The sequence below is a fragment of the Ranitomeya imitator genome, chromosome 8, assembly GCF_032444005.1.
Source record: "Ranitomeya imitator isolate aRanImi1 chromosome 8, aRanImi1.pri, whole genome shotgun sequence".
NCBI classification, from domain to species: Eukaryota; Metazoa; Chordata; class Amphibia; order Anura; family Dendrobatidae; genus Ranitomeya; species Ranitomeya imitator.
In genome coordinates, this window is record NC_091289.1 from 17,790,351 (window position 1) to 17,810,398 (window position 20,048).

Sequence of the window (20,048 nt, forward strand, 5' to 3'; positions counted from 1 at the left end):
CGGCTACAGGTCGCAGCGCCCAAACGGAGAAATCATTCAAAATGTGCAGCCCGTCTGGCTACAGAGAGCCGCAGCCGCGGATTTATCATATACGTTCTCATACGGATGTCAATATCCTAGATGTGCTGCAAAAAGTCCATTATACATTATATTATATATATATATATATATATATATATATATATATATATATATATTACACATTTTTTGCTGATTCCTTTATTAGAGCACATGGAGCTTCTTTTTTTTTAACTGAAATCCTCTGCACTGATACAGAATTAAAAAGCGTCAATAAAAACCCAAACATGTCAAATTTTGAGCGCTGAAGAGATGAAGCCTTAAAGAAAGTTCTTCTTCAGCTAACCATAAAGATTTTTGTTGCTTGGTTTCAGCCATCGGAAGCGATTTCAGCGTATCAAAAGTTTTCTTTATTAATTAAATTCTCACTTTCTGCAGCCGCCACTAGAGGGAGCTTAAGAGCTGACGGCATACTCATGCAATACTCTTCTTCTTTTTTTAATGAAGCGCTCCACTGAGCAGGAATTTTTTCAAATTCTTCTCATTTTTTCCTCATTTTAGTTGCTTCTCATATTTCCGATTTGTTAAAGGGTTATTCCCGTCTTTTAGGATACAAGATAATGTTCTGATGGATGGGGGTCTGATTACTTGGACCCCCCCCCCCCCCCCACCACCACCAATCCGAGAATGTGTCTGTCTGAATGGAGATGTGACTGCCATTAATTTTTTGGGAACTTCCCAAAAATTGTTGAGCACCAATCCTGAGGTTGTCCAGAGTACAGCGGCGGTCCCATCAATTAGACCCCCACCCATCAACATGATAACTCATTTATAAAGGATAGGTGATAACTTCTAAACAATGGAATAACCCTTTAAATCTCTCGATGCTTGCTGTGTCTACCTGGCAGTAACATCAGTTCTTGACGTGTATTCTTAGGTAACTGCTTGTGGTCCCATTCAGTATCAAAGCCTTTGGGCAGCTAGAGAATTGAAGTATTCAATATTAGCGAAAAAAGCAAGATGAGGGCTGCAAAAACTAATTTGTAATATGCCGGTGATAGACATATGTATATAGATAGACAGAGAATAGATGATAGAGACATAGATAGATAGATAGATAGATAGATAGATAATAGATATATAGATAGATAGATAATAGATAGATAGATAGATAGATAGATAGATAGATAGATAATAGATAAAAGGTAGACAGATAATAGATAGATAGATAATAGAGGATTAAATAGATAATAGATAGAGATAGATAGATAGATAGATAGATAGATAGATAGATAGATAGATAGATAGATGGATAATAGAGGATTAAATAGATAATAGATAGAGATAGATAGATAGATAGATAGATAGATAGATAGATAGATAGATAGATAGATAGATGGATAATAGAGGATTAAATAGATAATAGATAGAGATAGATAGATAGATAGATAGATAGATAGATAGATAGATAGATAGATAGATAATAGACAGATAGATAGATAGATAATAGATAGATGATAGATAGATAATAGATAGATAATAGATAGATAGATAATAGATAATAGGTAGACAGATAATAGATAGATAGATAATAGAGGATTAAATAGATAATAGATAGAGATAGATAGATAGATAGATAGATAGATAGATAGATAGATAGATAGATGGATAATAGAGGATTAAATAGATAATAGATAGAGATAGATAGATAGATAGATAGATAATAGACAGATAGATAGATAGATAGATAATAGATAGATGATAGATAGATAATAGATAGATAATACATAGATAGATAGATAGATAATAGATAGATAGATAATAGAGGATTAAATAGATAATAGATAGAGATAGATAGATAACAGATAGATAGATAGATAATAGATAGATAATAGAGGATTAAATAGATAATAGATAGAGATAGATAGATAGATAGATAGATAGATAGATAGATAGATAATAGAACGATAATAGATAGATAGATAGATAGATAGATAGATAGATAATAGATAATACCTAGATAGATAGATAATAGATAGAGATAGATTATAGATAATAGATAAATAATACGTAGATAATAGATAGATCGATATCAATAAAAAAACCTTTGTATATAAAATAGTAAGCTGTTGAGCTCCCTCTAGTGGTGGCTGCAGGCAGCCAAAATGGTATCTTTTCATACTGTGTGTTCATGGGATTTCCTGCTACATGCTGAACCACATAACATTGGAGATAAAAAGGAGATGATGGTAAAAAGTTTACATTCACTTATAAAAGCAAGATGACATATATCAGCTTTTATAAAAATGACCATTTATCTACATTTGGCAAGATTGTGATATTCTGCCACCTAGTGGACAAATAATGTGAACATACTAAACTTTTTTTTTTTAAATTGTAATAATGAACAGTTCTTCGACTTAATGAGTTTTTGTTAGGATGATTGATCACTCGTGACAGAGGATTTGTAACGCCCACACGCAGGTGTTATGCGCTGCGCCGCTACCTTAGGATTTGGGTTACATTTTACGGGCAGATCGGCTTACCGTAATGTTATAGCCTCCATGTGGTGAGGGTATCAGGAACAAGTTCATCAACATATTTCTTGCTCCTGAACACCAGAGGTTCGCCTTTTTTAATTTTTTCCTATTATTAAAGTAGAAGACGTGTACGGGCCCCGTGAGGAGCAGCCCTATAGCTACACACACCTTGTTGATCGCAGATTCGAGGTCTTGCCGATTAGTATGCCTGACCCCCATTTTTACCCATTGGGTATTGGATCGTTCCTTTGCTTATTCTAAATGATGTAGCATCTCTGACTGTTTCCCCCCAAAATGGCATCTTTTCCTAGTATTGGGCCACCCTTTTGTTATCTCTCCTGGAAATGTATGAAAAAAATGACAAGTGGGCGTTACCATTCCTCTTTTGTCAACTGGGAGCGTCTAAAAATGTCAGAGCGAGTAGGGAAACACGATGGCCTAGCGTGAAGCTCATGGGCCCCAATGCAAAAGCTTCAATAGGGCCCCAAATTATTGCGAGTCTTTAATAGTAATGGTCTTTTCATAGAGACTTTTGGGGCCCCTTAGGCTCCGGGGCCCGGGTGCGATTGCAACCCCTGTCCCTATTATAGTAGAGATGTGTCCCTAGTGGAGTAACTGTGTAACTACAAGGGGAATGGTCATGTCTATTTGTCAGGGCTTTTCTCCGCCGGACATTTCCAGGAGGAATAAGAGAGGGACATTTTGAGAAAAGATATGGCGGAATTACTATTTCTATATCAGGAAAGGTGATGGGTCTTTTTTTTTTTTTCAAATCTCGTTCCCCCAAATTTGAACTCCAGATCCGGATGGCGGCCAGAACGACGTGAATGCTCGTTACCACACAGACATCAAAGTATGTGTGTTATTCTCAGCGCAAATTGCATCCAAGGCCGGGAATTCTGTCACCGATGAGTTCAGTATGAAGAGGGGAGAAGACGAAAAAAATTAAAGCACATGGACCAATCCTCGGCCTGTCAGCTGGGAAGATCTCGGATCTCCAGAAAACTGCCCTCTAATGATGGCGGCGCCCGTGTGCGCGGCTCCAACGTCCCTCGGCTTAATTAGACATACATCAGCGGGCGGCAATTGAAATGTTCCTCTTGACTTGCGTATGAATAATGCAGCTCCTCGGTGTGAGGAGCCTTTTATTACACATAAATCCGTGTGAATAGCAGAATATTCACTTACGAGCAAGCGAACAATCAAACAGTCAGCTTGAGACAAAACGGCGGCGGCGGCTCCTGAGAGGATTATTACAGGACGAATGGACGACGGGGGAAGTTATGGGCTGGAGAATCAGACACTGATTTATGAAAATGTCACTCCGGCCTGGCTGTGTGATGGAGCCACCGGGACGAGGGCAGGGAGAAAATACTGCAATATGGGGCCTAGTATTTTATATATGATTCATCACTATAGCGACAGGGCCCTATAACAGTAAGACTGCCTCATAGCAACAGCAGTAATGCCTCATAGCTACATTAATACTGCCTCATAGCAACAGCAGTAATGCCTCATAGCAACCGTAATACTGTCTCTTGGCAACAATAATACGTCCGCTTAGCTACAGTAGTAATGTCTTATAGCAACTGTAATATGGGCTCGTAGCAACAGTAGTAATGCTCCATAGCAACAGTTACTAACACTGCCTCATACCAGCAGTAGTAATGCTCCATATGAACAGTAATATGGTCTCTTGGCAACAGTAATACTGCCTCTTAGCAACAGCAGTAATGCATTATAGTGACTGCAATACTGCCTCATAGCAACAGTAGTAAAGCCTTAAAGCATTACTTTAATGAACCGCCGCACAACCAGCTCTTCCCTCTCCTAGTGTATCCTCACCCACCCCCTGCAGACTGTGAGCCCTCGCGGGCAGGGTCCTCCCTCCTTATGTACTCGTGTGCCTTGTTATTTGCTCATGTTTAATGTATTTGTCTATATTTGCCCCGTATTCACATGTAAAGCGCCATGGAATAAATGGCGCTATAAAAATGTATTATAATAATAATAATAATAATAAATAGCGGCTGTAATACTGTCTCATACCAGCAGTAGTAATGCTTCATAGCAACAGTAATATGGTCTCTTGGCAACAGTAATAGTGCCTCATAACAACCTTAATATTCTCTCCTGGCAACAGTAATACTGTCCTCTTAGCTACAGTAGTAATGCTTCATAGCTACAGTAATACTGTCTCATAGCAACAGTAGTAATGCCTTACCGCGACTAATATTGCCTCATAGCAACAGTAACACTGGCTCATAGTATTACTGTTGCTGTGAGGCAGTATTACTGTTGCTGTGAGGCAGTATTACTGTTGCTGTGAGGCAGTATTATGGTTGCTGCCTCATAATAGTAACATTGCCTCATAGCAACAGTAATACTGCCTCATAGCAACATTAATACTGTCTCATAGCAACAATATTGCCTTATAGCAACACTAACACTGCCTCCTAACAGTGCCCCCTATTGACGATGACCAGCTAGCTACTTATGACCATAGTGCCTTTTTCACTCCAACCCAAGTATGCCCATAACAACATTACAGCTATAGGGGCAAACATAGTGTCCCCATAATGTATCTCTATGATAACGATATTTCTCCTCAATTCCTGCAACATTGTCCTATATGGAAAGTCCGCCATTACTGACACGCACAGTGACCCTACATTGTCCAACATGACAATCCCTTGCAATGACACCTCCCCCATAATGACAGCTATAGTTCCCCCATAATTATAACGTGTAAGCGCCTCCAGGACTGCAGACATGTTTCACCCTATTTAACACTCAGTGACCCCATAATGACGACCATGACGGTTCATCATGGTGACAACATTGCCCCATTAACGTCTCCTTTCCTACAGTGGGTGCAGTTTTTAGCACGGATAACCATTCCCATCCTGACACATGTCTACCCATCTGTGCCCCTAAATCCCACCAGCTCATACATCAGACGGGTGGTAACTCTTCTCGACCATCTCTAGTTATAAAATCCATCATCTGCAATACAGTATATACTACATTCATTCCTACTAGTATCAACCATTTTTCTATAGAGAATCTTTCCTTGCAGCTGGCATCGTCTTTCCTCTGAATGATGTCATGCCACTCCCCAAACTACTTATGTTCACCTCCCCACCATCGATACATCTGCTTACAGCTCTGAAGCAGGTGGTGGGGAGGGACGTATCTCAGCCCATGTCACGTAAAGAAGCCAAAGAGCAGCATTTGGATGGATAAAATGTGCAGAACACATAACACATAAGTCTTCCCGGCCCTAATTAATTACGAGGATACGTCCAGCATTTATTCCTTACCGCCACTTAGGAATTGCATGAGGGTAAACGCCCCACAGTGTCTATGGGCCGTAATTATGGAAAAGACACAAAAACGTACATGCTAATTCTGACTTCAGAGGTCAGATTCCTGAGACCAGATGATGAACTGAGATGACTCCGACTTTCTCTCTATAAAGGTGGTGGCCCTAATTGAACCACAAGCAAAATGAAGTCCTGGTAAAATGGTCAGAGAAGTGCAGATGTGCGGTTTAAGTGAGAACTGATTCTGGTAGTCAACTAACCAAACTACAAATCTCCTCAATACTTAAGATTAGGAGTAACCAATTCCAAATAGGTGTAGTAAAGGTCCTTCCTTTTCTGGGGAACTAGCATGTACTGCAATGTGGTCATCAAAGCATCATGCGCACCCCAGAGGAGTCTACAGTCGATGGAAACATTTAGAAGACCAACAAAATGAAGTTATGTTGACAAGACTTAACCCTACAGTCGGTTTCAGAGCTCCATTATGGTGCAAGGTTTTACCACCAAGGACATAAGGTCTTAGTCTTTGCTTCCCACCATGATCCTTGTAGGAACCTTCAGTTCTTGGACTGCTTGGAGAGATGAGTCCTACCTAGCAGTAATAAAGATCGGACAAACTCCAGCAAGGCCCCTCTCTCCAAGGACCCTACACCATATGCGTGGGCTGCCTCTAGGGAGGAGGTGCCCTTGGCTAAAACATGACCTGTTGGGGTTCCTTGAAATCTTTGTAAATGTGAATTAGGAAATCTAAAGAGTAAGTCATTTGACAATGTCAAAACATTGAAAGCTTTAGGACCATTTGACTGACAACATTGGTCTTTGGCTTCTCGGATTCGGACAAGAGTCTTTCTCGGAGTCCTTCCAAAGCTGATTTTTCATTTTCTTTGAAAAGAGAATATAGGGGAACCGAGTGAACCCGTGTAATTTGTCTTCTGGAGTTGGTGCTATGTAATCCATCTCGGTGAATAGAGCCTACGAAGGAAGGAGTCTATTATAGCACAATATAGTTGAAGAGAATGGACGGATTAACCGGGGATATCAAGTAGAATTAATTGGTATCATCAACCGCTCTACTGAAATTCACAAGAAAAATGGAAAACATTTCTGGGGATCAACAAATTCTTTATGGTTCGGATCCTTTTTGTGACTTGAAGTCTTCTTAGAATTTCAATAAAGATGTTTGTTAGACCAGAAAGAGAGGTTTGGACGGAAAACAAGGGTCTATGCAGGTTGGTGAATAGACCCTCAATGTATCACGGGATTTGCTGTGGCTACAGAAGACTGAATAAAAGCTTTCCCTCCCCAACATAGTAGAATAAAGAGGACCCAACAAATGCTTTAATGCATACAAATGTTTACCATGCCATGCTGCTAAATAACCCGGTCAGACAGATGTAGTTCGAGGAATCGACTTGGTTCCAAAATCTTAGGTCACCCCTTTGTTGTGGGCAACACAAAAACAGCCTTTTGTGCCCGGGCTCCGAACAATAAACCATATAGACCGAAATTCTGAGCTAACCTATATGGAAGATAGGGCCAATTTTGAGCAAAAATTTGAAACTGTATTCAAGATTTTGGAGGAGTAGAGTTAATTTGGGCATTGGTATCCCTACTAAATGGCGTAGATATGTCTGCTAAAAAGCTTGTCTAGCTCTATATCCCAACCCCCGATTTTTTTGCACTCTCATACACTGCCTCGCACGCAAATGTTTCCAATGGAGAGAGGGGAAAATATTGCAACCAGATATCTCTCCTTTGGCTTATTCCCTGTGAGAACAGATGTTTGGACATTTTCACATTCAACATTTCCAATTTTTCGGGAGACCTCTGTACTGGTGCTGCTAAAATCATTTGAGTGGTGCCCAACTTTTGACTCCCCCATGTATTACATAACATTGACTAATTTTTAAGACAAACATAATCACTTATCGATAGGAATTTTTGGGGTCAGTTAATCTAAGGATGTGAACGGGGGTGACTTTACCAGATGATACAATCTGATATGTTTGGGGACTACTTGTCCATACTAACAGAATCTTATTTCTTGGGTAGCTGTCTTCTGCAGTCTTATTCCGTAGGCTTATTCCCTTGCTCTTCTAGATGTCCATTTCAAAATTTCTTGCTAAAACTCATTAATTGCCGACAAATTATGTATTGGCCAAGGAAATAAAATACCATACCACCTAATTTTCTTGGCAAAGTGGATCCTATTATTTTTGATTAGTTGACGGCACATAGGGAACATGCTGCAGGGGGACCATTCTTGAAGTCACCCATCATCTACACTTTCATTGGTGTTGGTAACACATGAATGATTTGAGCACTGCCACCCATCCATCGTTCCTCAGTGCTATATATTAGCTCCCATTGTTATAACCATTGGTTCATATACATTAGTCTTTACAATGGCTCGGGCTCCAGTGTCATTTATCATCCTATGAATCTGACTTATGTTTAGCACTATGCGATCCCAGATGTGGCCTCATTATTGGACATTGTTATGAGTGCGGTGATGTGTTATTTTAACCCTGCTGCAGATTGAATATAAAAACAGATGATGCTACTTATTAATATAGGCTATACAGAGGTTGGCCACTCAAGAAATCCCCTTTTATTTAACCTTTTAGGAAATTGATAATATGAGGGCGTATTGTGCTTAGGATCCTCCCTCATCTTTTAGACTGTCGTTGCAAAGAGCTCTCTCTATGGATGACCTGTGCTGTCCTGCCATGGTGGGTTCAAGCTCTCAAATTCATAAGATAAGGTTTAGCCATTAATTCCTTGGTGCAATGGACATCCCCTATGAAGATGGCAGCACCATATTTACATCTATAGAGCCTATAGATATCTTCTTTTTCACAGCTTATGTTTTCTCATCAGTCAATCATGAGGACTGTTCTTTATATAATCTATCTATAGGCAACTCAATGGGGGACCTCTATGGGCACGGACTATGCCTAGTCAAAGCAAAAAATATAGGGTTCTTTATGGGCACCTTCGTAGGCACGTCCTATGCCACTTTAAATCATCACCTATAAGGGACCTCTATGGGCACTTTTGTAGGCACGTCCTATACCAAATCAAAGAATCACCTATTGGGACCTCTATGGGCACCTTCATAGGCACATTCTATGCCAAATCAAAGCATCACATATAGAGACCTCTATGGACACATTTATAGGTGCGTCTTATGCTATATTAAAGATCACCATTAGGTACCTCTATGGGCACGGACCATGCCAAGTCAAAACAAAAAATATAGTGTTCTTTATGGCACCTTCATAGGCACATCCTATAATACTTCAAAGTATCACCTATAGGGATCTCTATGGGCACTTTTATAGGCACATCCTATGCCAAGTCAAAGAATCACCTATTGGAACCTCTATGGAAACCTTAATAGGCACATTCTATGCCAAATCAAAACATCACCTATAGGGACCTCTATGGGCACCTTAATAGGCACATTCTATGCCAAATTAAAGCATCACCTATAGGGACCTCTATGGGCATGTCCATAGGCACATCTGATGCCAATTAAAATCAACTGTAGGTACCTTTATGGGCACCGCCATAGGCACATCCTATGCCACATTCAAAATCTGAGTCTGATTACTACAGCAAACCTGACAAATAGGCAAGTGGCCTATTCCAGTACTTAACTGATCATAAGTCGTGTGGCTATGCTGTGTAGCTTCTAAATAGTTGTAAGTAGTTTCCGCAAGGAGCAGTTTGCTAACATTCACAAGCAGAGCGTGTTATCACATCAGGGGCTTGTGGACATTCAGCTTCCAGCATGGAGAGGAGTCATTACAACCTACCAAACATTTAATCTGCAGGGTGAAGACAATCTCCCCGAAGTAGCGATGTTTGAGGTTATAATTTCCGAGTTCTGTGACTTCCAGATCATTGAGCAAGTTATTAAAATCCGAAAGAATAAAGTAACTCATTACACAGAAACAGCGAGAGCGGAGGTCATGCTCCGAAAGTTGACGGCAGCAGAGAAAGGACTCTGGAAAACCGCTGCAGACTTTTAATATAGTTAATTTAATTTTTCCTTCTCCCCGGTAACAATACTGATGGTCTAGGGAAGATTAAAGGATTGTGGCAGAAAAAAAATTTAAGCACGTTTTTTTTTTATTTTTTTGCGGCCACCTTGTGCTACAGGGGGCACCATCAATTATAGGGCCTGATAATGTTCTGTCACACATTAGCGGCTCCATTATGTCTAGTAAATGACTGCTTTATATGATAGGGCTGGAGGTGATAGAAAATATATGGTAGAATTGAATAGCTTTAGCTCACTTATTACTACACAGTTGCTATTGATGCCTCTAGGAAATTTAAGCAGCAAATGGCGGCCATTTTTTAAAGGGACAACAAAGTGTGGCCATATTTGTTGTTTTCATCAAATTAACTTCATATCAGTATGTTCTATTAATCATCACAGAGGGATTTAGAAGCAATGTCAAAGTAACGACAACTACAGGTGCACTTCCTGTTGTCACTTCCTCTAAAATGGCCGCCACAACAAAACAGAAAAGTGCCAATATCTCCGTAAGTGGATGAAATCCCATTGTCAGACTTTGATGGCCACTCTAACTTCTGATTTACTGATATATGGCCAATTTTATGATTTTTGGTAGAACTTCCCTTTAACTTGATTTTTTTTTTATTGTAGACATAGGATTTGTTGTGTAGACCTTTTCTCAATCTGGGTTTTCGAATGTGTTATGATGGCCTCATCATTTTTCAGACTTTTTTAGGAACCATAATTTGTGGATGTAAGTACAGAAAGGATATAAATGGGCTTAACGGCAGTGCAGTTTGACATTATGAGGCAATCCCTCATATGAGACAATAAGCAGATCAAATAATATATATCTTTCCTCCATGATAATCTATGGAGAAACCTGGTACTGTTTCATTTTCCCACAGTGCCATCACGGGAGAAAGTAAGCGTTGCACAGTTCGTATTCATTTTTATGTAAAGTAGGAGAGGTCATCAAAGCAAAAGACAAAAATCAGAGGATCGCCCTCAATCAGTTCCTTGTAAGCCATATGGAAATGGGTCTGTAAATTGGGGTACAGGTGAAATGGTGCATATTTCCAGAAATGGCTCCGTGATAACCCATATGCTGTGTCTGGAAGACTAAGCTGCAATACCAGACACTACCTGTGAGCAAGGGGGCGCTGTTTCGGAAAAATAACTCACTTATTTTCCTAATACAGGACAATCCTGGTAATGCACGGATTCCTCCTTTAACTGGTTAATGTCTTTGAGGTTGTACAATGACAGTATCTCCATCACTGTTTGGGGGAAGGGGGGGATGGTGCTGCAGGTGGCATCACTATCCACTGGGCAAGCTCTGGGGTGTTTAGAACAAGTATCTAAGAATATTGATTGCCTCCTCCTGTATGATAAGAGCTGTGTATTACCTGTAGCTGGAGGCAATCCATGTGTTCTGCTGCCTGCGTTCTGCTATGAACACTGGTAGAGCAGAGATAACGCAGACACAAAGCTCCATTTAATTCACAGGGTGAACATACGTGGAAAAAAAAAATGTGCCGGGAAGCCTTCCACATGTAAAATATAATGAGTCCATTAGAGGTTTTCTAGAGCCATCGCAAGTAAATACACAACTCCCCTCCCCCATCCACATCACAATCATTACTGTCAGTGGGGTTTGTGTCATTTCAAGGGAAAGTCCATCTTTTATGGTCATTAACGTCAACCAGACAGTAAATATTCAGAAAAGTGATAATGAAGACATTTTTTAAATGTTTTTCTACATGCTTATTTTTTTTATTCTGAATGTCACTGTCATGGCATAGATGTCAAATTCTGTTTACTATGGGAACAGCAGTCCCCTGTGCTCTTTGTCTCCCCCTGCTGTTGGAAAAAATATAGATCCTCTGTCAAAAGAGGTGGGGGATGGGCAATGACTATAGTTAAGGGAGTATAATTTTCATGAGAAGCAACAGTTTTACTATTGTCTGTGCCTAGTGGTGATAAAAATAACTTCCAGTCTTCTAATTCTGAACAACCCCTTTAAACAGGACCTGTCTCTTGCTATAAATATGTAATTTTTCATACCTGGTGAAAATGTCGCTGTTCTTCTGAATCCAGCGATGTTTTTCTTTTCTTCCTGCGCCTCTCTGTTCCGGAGTTATGGCCCCGTTTACCTTCTATGTAGATCTATTTTTTTTATCTAAGTGGGTGTGGTCAACACCTACAAGAGTCTTAAAGACCACACCCATTTATCGAAAAAGGATAGATGTATATACAGGGAAGAGAAGGCCGTATCTCAGGAACGGAGAGGAGCAAGAAGAAAAGAAAAACTATGCCGGATTCAGAAGAAAAGCTGCATTTATACCACATGGAAAAAGTACATATATATGGGAAGTGACATTTCCCCTTTAAGTACTATAATGTCTTTAAGATAGGAAGCAGAACAAAGGAAAGTCAACGTAATTTTTTTTTTACATTTTTCTTGCAGGTAAATGGAAAAGACTTATCAAGAGCGACACATGACCAAGCAGTAGAAGCTTTTAAAACTGCCAAAGAACCCATCGTGGTGCAAGTTTTACGAAGAACTCCTCGCACAAAGATGTACAACGCCCCATCCGATGTGCAGATGATGGACACCGGGACACAGACGGACATAACCTTCGAGCACATTATGGCCCTGACTAAAATGAACTCTACATCTCCATCAGTATCTGCTCTGGATCCATATCTCATAAATGAAGAGTAAGTGTGAACCAAAAATACCATTTAATTTCCTGCCATGATGTGCCCAGCTGAGAGTAGGAATTCCAGAGGAGCGAATTCAGGATTTACCAAGTGTCAAACATGGCTTTTAATGTCAAATTGGAAGATATATAGAAAGATAGAGAGTAGAGAAATAAAAGCAGCACCTTTCATGCAAAAGTGAGCGCAGGCCCCAAAACATCTTGTATACAAATCCAAAAATTAGGGGCAGCACTCCAGAATCTGATGGTGAGAAAGCAGATTTTAATCAGCCATGCTACGTTTTCTGCTTGAGAAAGACTTTGCTATTTGAGCCGAAACATCGCATGGACTGATTTAAATCTGTTCTGTCGCCATCTGACTATGGAGTGCTGGAAGATGGAAGGAAGGAGAAAGAAAGATGGAAGGAAGGAGAAGGAAAGATGGAAGGAAGGAGAAGGAAAGGTGGAAGGAAGGAGAAGGAAAGGTGGAAGGAAGGAGAAGGAAAGATGGGAGGAAGGAGAAGGAAAGGTGGAAGGAAGGAGAAGGAAAGATGGAAGGAAGAAGAAGGAAAGATGGAAGGAGAAAGAAAGATGGAAGGAAGGAGAAAGAAAGATAGAAGAAAGGTGAAAGAAAGAAAGATGGAAGGAGAAGGAAAGATGGAAGGAATGAGAAGGAAAGATGGAAGAAAGGTGAAAGAAAGAAAGATGGAAGGAGAAAGAAAGATGGAAGTAAGGAGAAGGTAAGATGGAAGAAAGGAGAAAGATAGATGGAAAAAAGATGAAATACAGATGGAATGAAGGAGAAGGAAAGATTGGAAGGAAGGAGAAAAAGATGGAAGAAAAGAGAATGAAAGATGGCAGGAAGGAGAAGGAAAGAAGTAATAAAGGAGAAGGAAAGATGGAAGGAAGGAGAAGGAAAGATGGAATAAAGGAGAATGAAAGATTAAAGGAAGGAGAAGGAGAGATGGAAGAAAGGTGAAAGAAAGATCGATGGAAGGTGAAAGAAAGATGGAAGGAAGGAGAAGGAAAGATGGAGGAACGGTGAAACAAAGATGGAAGGAAGGAGAAGGAAAGATGGAAGGAAGGAGAAGGAAAGATAGAAGGAAGGAGAAGGAAAGGTGGAGGGAAGGTGATAGAAAGAAGGAAGGAAAGAAGGAGAAGGAAAGATGGAAGGAAGGAGAAGGAAAGATGGAGGGAAGGTGAAAGAACTGACTATGGAGTGCTGGAAGATGTAAGGAAGGAGAAAGAAAGATGGAAGGAAGGAGAAGGAAAGATGGAGGGAAGGTGATAGAAAGAAGGGAGGAAGGAGAAGGAAAGATGGAAGGAAGGAGAAGGAAAGATGGAAGGAAGGAGAAGGAAAGATGGAGGGAAGGTGAAAGAACTGACTATGGAGTGCTGGAAAATGTAAGGAAGGAGAAAGAAAGAAAGATGGAAGGAAGGAGAAGGAAAGATGGAAGGAAGGAGAAGGAAAGGTGGAAGGAAGGAGAAGGAAAGGTGGAAGGAAGGAGAAGGAAAGATGGAAGGAAGGAGAAGGAAAGGTGGAAGGAAGGAGAAGGAAAGATGGAAGGAAGGAGAAGGAAAGATGGAAGGAGAAAAAGATGGAAGGAAGGAGAAAGAAAGATAGAAGAAAGGTGGAAGAAAGAAAGATGGAAGGTGAAGGAAAGATGGAAGGAATGAGAAGGAAAGATGGAAGAAAGGTGAAAGAAAGAAAGATGGAAGGAGAAAGAAAGATGGAAGTAAGGAGAAGGAAAGATGGAAGAAAGGAGAAAGATAGATGGAAAAAAGATGAAATACAGATGGAATGAAGGAGAAGGAAAGATTGGAAGGAAGGAGAAAAAGATGGAAGAAAAGAGAATGAAAGATGGCAGGAAGGAGAAGGAAAGAAGTAATAAAGGAGAAGGAAAGATGGAAGGAAGGAGAAGGAAAGATGGAATAAAGGAGAATGAAAGATTAAAGGAAGGAGAAGGAGAGATGGAAGAAAGGTGAAAGAAAGATCGATGGAAGGTGAAAGAAAGATGGAAGGAAGTAGAAAGAAAGAAAGATGGAAGGAAGGAGAAGGAAAGATGGAGGCACGGTGAAACAAATATGGAAGGAAGGAGAAGGAAAGATGGAGGAACGGTGAAACAAAGATGGAAGGAAGGAGAAGGAAAGATGGAAGGAAGGAGAAGGAAAGATAGAAGGAAGGAGAAGGAAAGGTGGAGGGAAGGTGATAGAAAGAAGGAAGGAAGGAGAAGGAAAGATGGAAGGAAGGAGAAGGAATGATGGAAGGAAGGAGAAGGAAAGATGGAGGGAAGGTGAAAGAAAGAAGGAAGGAGAAGGAAAGATGGAAGGAAGGAGAAGGAAAGATAGAAGGAAGGTGAAAGACAGAGAGAGAAAAAGAGAGAAGAAATACAGATGGAAGGAAGATAAAAAAAAGACAGACAGAAGGAAAAAGTTAGAAGGAATATAGGAGAAAGAAAAATGGAAGCGAAGAAAGATATATAGAAAGAACACATTTTCTTTGCACAGTGTAACGCTCTAATATTTGTGTTTTTTTCTGTTGCAACGTCATTTACTGGATTCTTTAGTCTCGCGTGTGATAAGTGAGGAATTAATGGCGAGTTCTGTGATTATTCCGTTGCCTCTTGCCCCTTCCTGTTGTTATTAATGGAATATTTGCATTTCAAAAAAGACCGACCCCAGTTCTGTCCTGAACACAAACCGCACCAAAGAATCGTCCTTATTATCGTTTAATCTCTCCATTTAGGCGTTTTTAATTATGAATAATACAGGCCGGAGGTTTTGCGCTTTTGACAAATTCACTTTATGCAAATGTGAACAACAAAATAATTGGTCATTATCCGGGAAGAGGGCGGGTTCTCAAATCCTCGCTTTCTGTTTTTAGGCATTCTTCACCTCACGAATATTTTGACCCCAACGACTTTATGGGAGGATTGCCTCAAGATATCGACAGAGATGAGTTGGAATTGGAGGTACCGTAAGTCTTTAATGTGTGAGATAATTAAATGCAAGTTCTGTACACAAATTGACAATTTCATTTCCCCATGATCTTGCATAGCTGGAGACTGCGATAATCATGTATCAGTGAGCAATTCCTCTACTTCATGAGTATCAGCTGCCAGATTATCTAAAAGTTTAGGTAAATGAGTTATATTCATGTCCCTGTAGTCAGGAGCACTGAGAACTGGAAACAAAAGTTAACTTCAAACACTGAGTTCCGCAGGGGCGGAGCTTCACGTTCCATTCCCTCCCTTGCTTACTACTGAAATTATATATTGTCTATACTTTTAGACATTAAGTGTTATCTAGACAACTTACTTTGTCTCAGGAAGACGTTCCCTGTTCATATGCTCTATTAATGAATATGGATATCATAAAGGGGGCCGTGCTCAGAACCCCCCTCCTAAGAGCCAGTGCAGAAAGCTGCAGTCTATTGACCACAAGTGTACACTTTTTTTGTGTTTTGAGGATAAATATTTGGCAGGTAGTCGCTACCCCCAGCTCCCCTAGCTTTGACGAAATGACCCCTTTTCCCATATAGGAAGCTGTTGTTTGTTGAGGTCATCTCGCTGTATATCTGCGGCTCATGAAGTAATATAGGAGCGTCCAGGATTAGAAAATCATGGCTACTTTTTTTCCCACAGGTTGTATGTGTTATTGTAACTTAGCTTTATTTGAAGCTGTGGAATATATTAGAGCTGCAATACCGCTTACAACCTGAGGACAGTGGGGCGCTGTTTCGGCAGAAAGCAGCCATGTTTTTATAATCCTTTTCTCAATATATCCCTTCCTTGCTGTCAGTGAATAGAAATGTTCTGGCTTACAGTCACAAAATATGTTCAGAAATCGCAGAACTTTTCATGATCTTATGAACGCATTTTAGGAATGAACCTTTAACGTCATTGAAGTCCACAAGTGCGTCACCCCCTGCCGGGTGGGAGACATTGCCAGTTAACGCAGCTGTCAAACCGCATTTTTTTTTTTTCATTAATTATTCACATGGGTTTGTTTTACTTCTCAGTGACATCTTGCACATCGTATTACGTGTTTACTATGGCGCTAATTCGTATTGATTTGTAATAAGAGACGACATTACGGGGGCGAAAAAGCAGAAGACCGTTTGCGTTTTTTAAAATGTAAGAAAGTGACAGGGGGGCTGCTCCTGTGACCGCTGGCAAAGATGTCACATTTAAATATTTTCCCCATTAGGGAGCTAAAATGACCCTCGTGCCGTATGTCCATGGGTGGGAGGAAGGGCTGACATCTGGCCCAGCGAAAGCATCCTCTCAATGCCACCTCCATAATTGGCTGACGGAGGCTCCTTAGTGCATTGCCCGTTAGCCACAGAGGAGCCTCTCTTTACTGCACGCTGCAAGTCAGGGGCAGCCGCAACCGGTCCTACTGAATAATCATGTGGCAAAGGGCTGAGCGATCTCTTATACCGACGGCTTAAGTTTGTGAACCCTCAATGTAATAGCATTTATACTACACTGTATCAGTTCTAGACTGTAATGGCCCACGCCAATCAACGTGAAAGGCTCAAATAGAGTAACATTATTTGATGGGACTGCCCTTTAAGCCTTTTTATATCATTATTATCATTATTGCATTTGGGAACAATTCTTATTACAGGATTATGACACAAAAGAGAATAGTAAAACCAAAAACACTCAGTTTGAAAAAATGTTGCAGTAATCCGCAAGTGCTAGTAAAAGATGTAAAAAAAACAGGGTATTTGGTTGATACGTTTTTTGCAAAAAATGTATACTAAGCTGCTCTACCAATCTTCACGGTATACCCTTATCAGAGCAGTCCTAACTAATGTATGCAATCCCTATCTGATGTATTTAAAAACCTGATCATCTGTATATTACCTGTGTGAACAGGGTTCAGAGAGGAAAAATCCATGTGTGCATACAGGACAGAACAGCTTTTGTGCAGATAGCCCAAGAGGAGTGGTGGAACTCCCCAGTCTTGTAGACACAAGAGAACAATTATGGAAACAGGAACACATGGGCTACTTGCACAGTGAACAAGTCTGTGTGAACATGATCCTACAGACTTGTTCACTGTGCAAGTAGCCCATGTGTTCCTGTTTCCATTATTACAGGATTAAAAAGGAGGTTTGTATCCAGAGAACTCGGCTGTGAGAGAGAGATTGAATGGATAGATTGATAAAGGATGGATGGATATAAGATGGATGGATATAGGATGGATGAATATAGGATGGATGTAGGATGGATATAAGATGGATGGATATAGGATGGATGAATATAGGATGGATGTAGGATGGATATAAGATGGATGGATATAGGATGGATTAATATAGGATGGATGGATATAGGTTAGATGGATGGAAGGATATAGGTTAGATGGATGGATATAGGTTAGATGGATGGATATAGGTTAGATGGATGGATATAGGAAAGATGGATGGATATAGATTAGATGGATGGATATAGGATGGATTGATATAGGATGGATGGATATAGATTAGATGGATGGATATAGGTTAGATGGATGGATATAGGATGGATGGATGGATATAGATTAGATGGATGGATATAGGTTAGATGGATGGATATAGGTTAGATGGATGGATATAGGATGGATGGATGGATATAGATTAGATGGATGGATATAGGTTAGATGGATGGATATAGGAGAGATGGATGGATATAGATTAGATGGATGGATATAGGATGGATTGATATAGGATGGATTGATATAGGTTAGATGGATGGATATAGGTTAGATGGATGGATATAGGAGAGATGGATGGATATAGATTAGATGGATGGATATAGGATGGATTGATATAGGATGGATGGATATAGGTTAGATGGATGGATATAGGTTAGATGGATGGATATAGGTTAGATGGATGGATATAGGAGAGATGGATGGATATAGATTAGATGGATGGATATAGGAGAGATGGATGGATATAGGTTAGATGGATGGATATAGGATGGATTGATATAGGATGGATGGATATAGGTTAGATGGATGGATATAGGTTAGATGGATGGATATAGATTAGATGGATGGATATAGGTTAGATGGATGGATATAGGTTAGATGGATGGATGGATATAGGATGGATGGATATAGGATGGATGGATATAGGTTAGATGGATGGATATACAGTAGGTTAGATGGATGGATATAGGATGGATGGATATAGGAAAGATGGATGGATATAGGTTAGATGGATGGATATAGGTTAGATGGATGAATATAGAAAAGATGGATGGATATAGGATGGATGGATATAGGATGGATTTATTATTAGATAATAGAAATGTAGGCGTTTCACCAAAGATTCAAGATGAAAAAAGAGTTGATTTATCTGCCCACATGTAAAATGACAGCGCTTCAGCTCATAAGTGGCTGATCCTTTGTCAAACACCGTTCACTTTGTGGAAACTAGTGGTGTTAGGCTTCACTATATATATATATATATATATATATATGTATATATATATATATAAATATATATATATATATATATATATATATATATATATATATAGATAGATATAGATATATATATCTATATCTATATATATAATCATAAATATTATATGAATGTCTCTATCAAGTGTGATAATCTTGTCCCAGATTCCTGTTATTCCTTTTTCTCCCCCGTTCTCCTCATTACATTTAGTTTTCCTCATGTCAGTAGAAGAGAACAAATGATATTTCTGCATCTTTCGAGCTTTTCTGCGTTCACAGTCCGAACATTGTAGGAAATGTTCCTTTCAGAGGAAATCAATAGAATGTAGTCGTCTTTGTTTTTTTGTCGTTTTTGAAGAACGGCTCAGTATTGACAAATAGAGCCAGAGCGCAGGACATCGATCTCCTGATGTAAAATAACTGCGAGCTGAGCAAGCTAACGGCCATATTCCAGGGAAATGAAAAGTGATCCGGGAAAGACATCAGCAGAATGAAACGTCTCCAAGGGAATGGAGCACATATGTAGCAGAGCTGAATTTGTCAGCTGCTATCAGAATTATTCACCCCCATTAGTTTAGTATCAACATGTGCAAACTTTCTGCTGTTTGTAATAAACAAACGAGAACAATGTAAATATCTCAACACAGCAAATGTAACAAGTGGTATCTCAGAATCAAGGAACCTGTCACTCGATCCTTGCTGCCCGTACCTCAGCCAACAATGGCAGTCAGGCCTGTTTGTCTCTGAAACGCTCTGGCTCCTCGGAGAAAATGTAGTTTGGAAAGTCGGCAGAGAATTATTGGAAGAGATGAACCTAATCATGGACGTTTTTTCACTGCTTTGGGTGATTGTCAGGTTTTTCGCTAAGTACACACATGGAATACACCTGTCAATCACTTGCCAATCTCCCGGCTTATTAAACAATACTTTCTCAGAAACCTCAAAGCAATTGTCCCGCCAGGCTTTGATT

General features: G+C 39.9%; 1 protein-coding gene across 3 annotated transcripts in view; it reads left to right on the forward strand.

Annotated features, from left to right (window-relative positions):
• PDZRN3 (PDZ domain containing ring finger 3) overlaps nucleotides 1–20,048 on the forward strand; it is a 230,987-nt gene that overhangs the window by 198,557 nt on the left and 12,382 nt on the right. For all 3 annotated transcript variants that reach the window (XM_069736466.1, XM_069736467.1, XM_069736468.1), the window contains 2 exons: nucleotides 12,385–12,638; nucleotides 15,504–15,591. In XM_069736466.1, coding sequence (XP_069592567.1) covers nucleotides 12,385–12,638; nucleotides 15,504–15,591 — 342 coding nt within the window. The remainder of the gene's footprint in view (nucleotides 1–12,384; nucleotides 12,639–15,503; nucleotides 15,592–20,048) is intronic.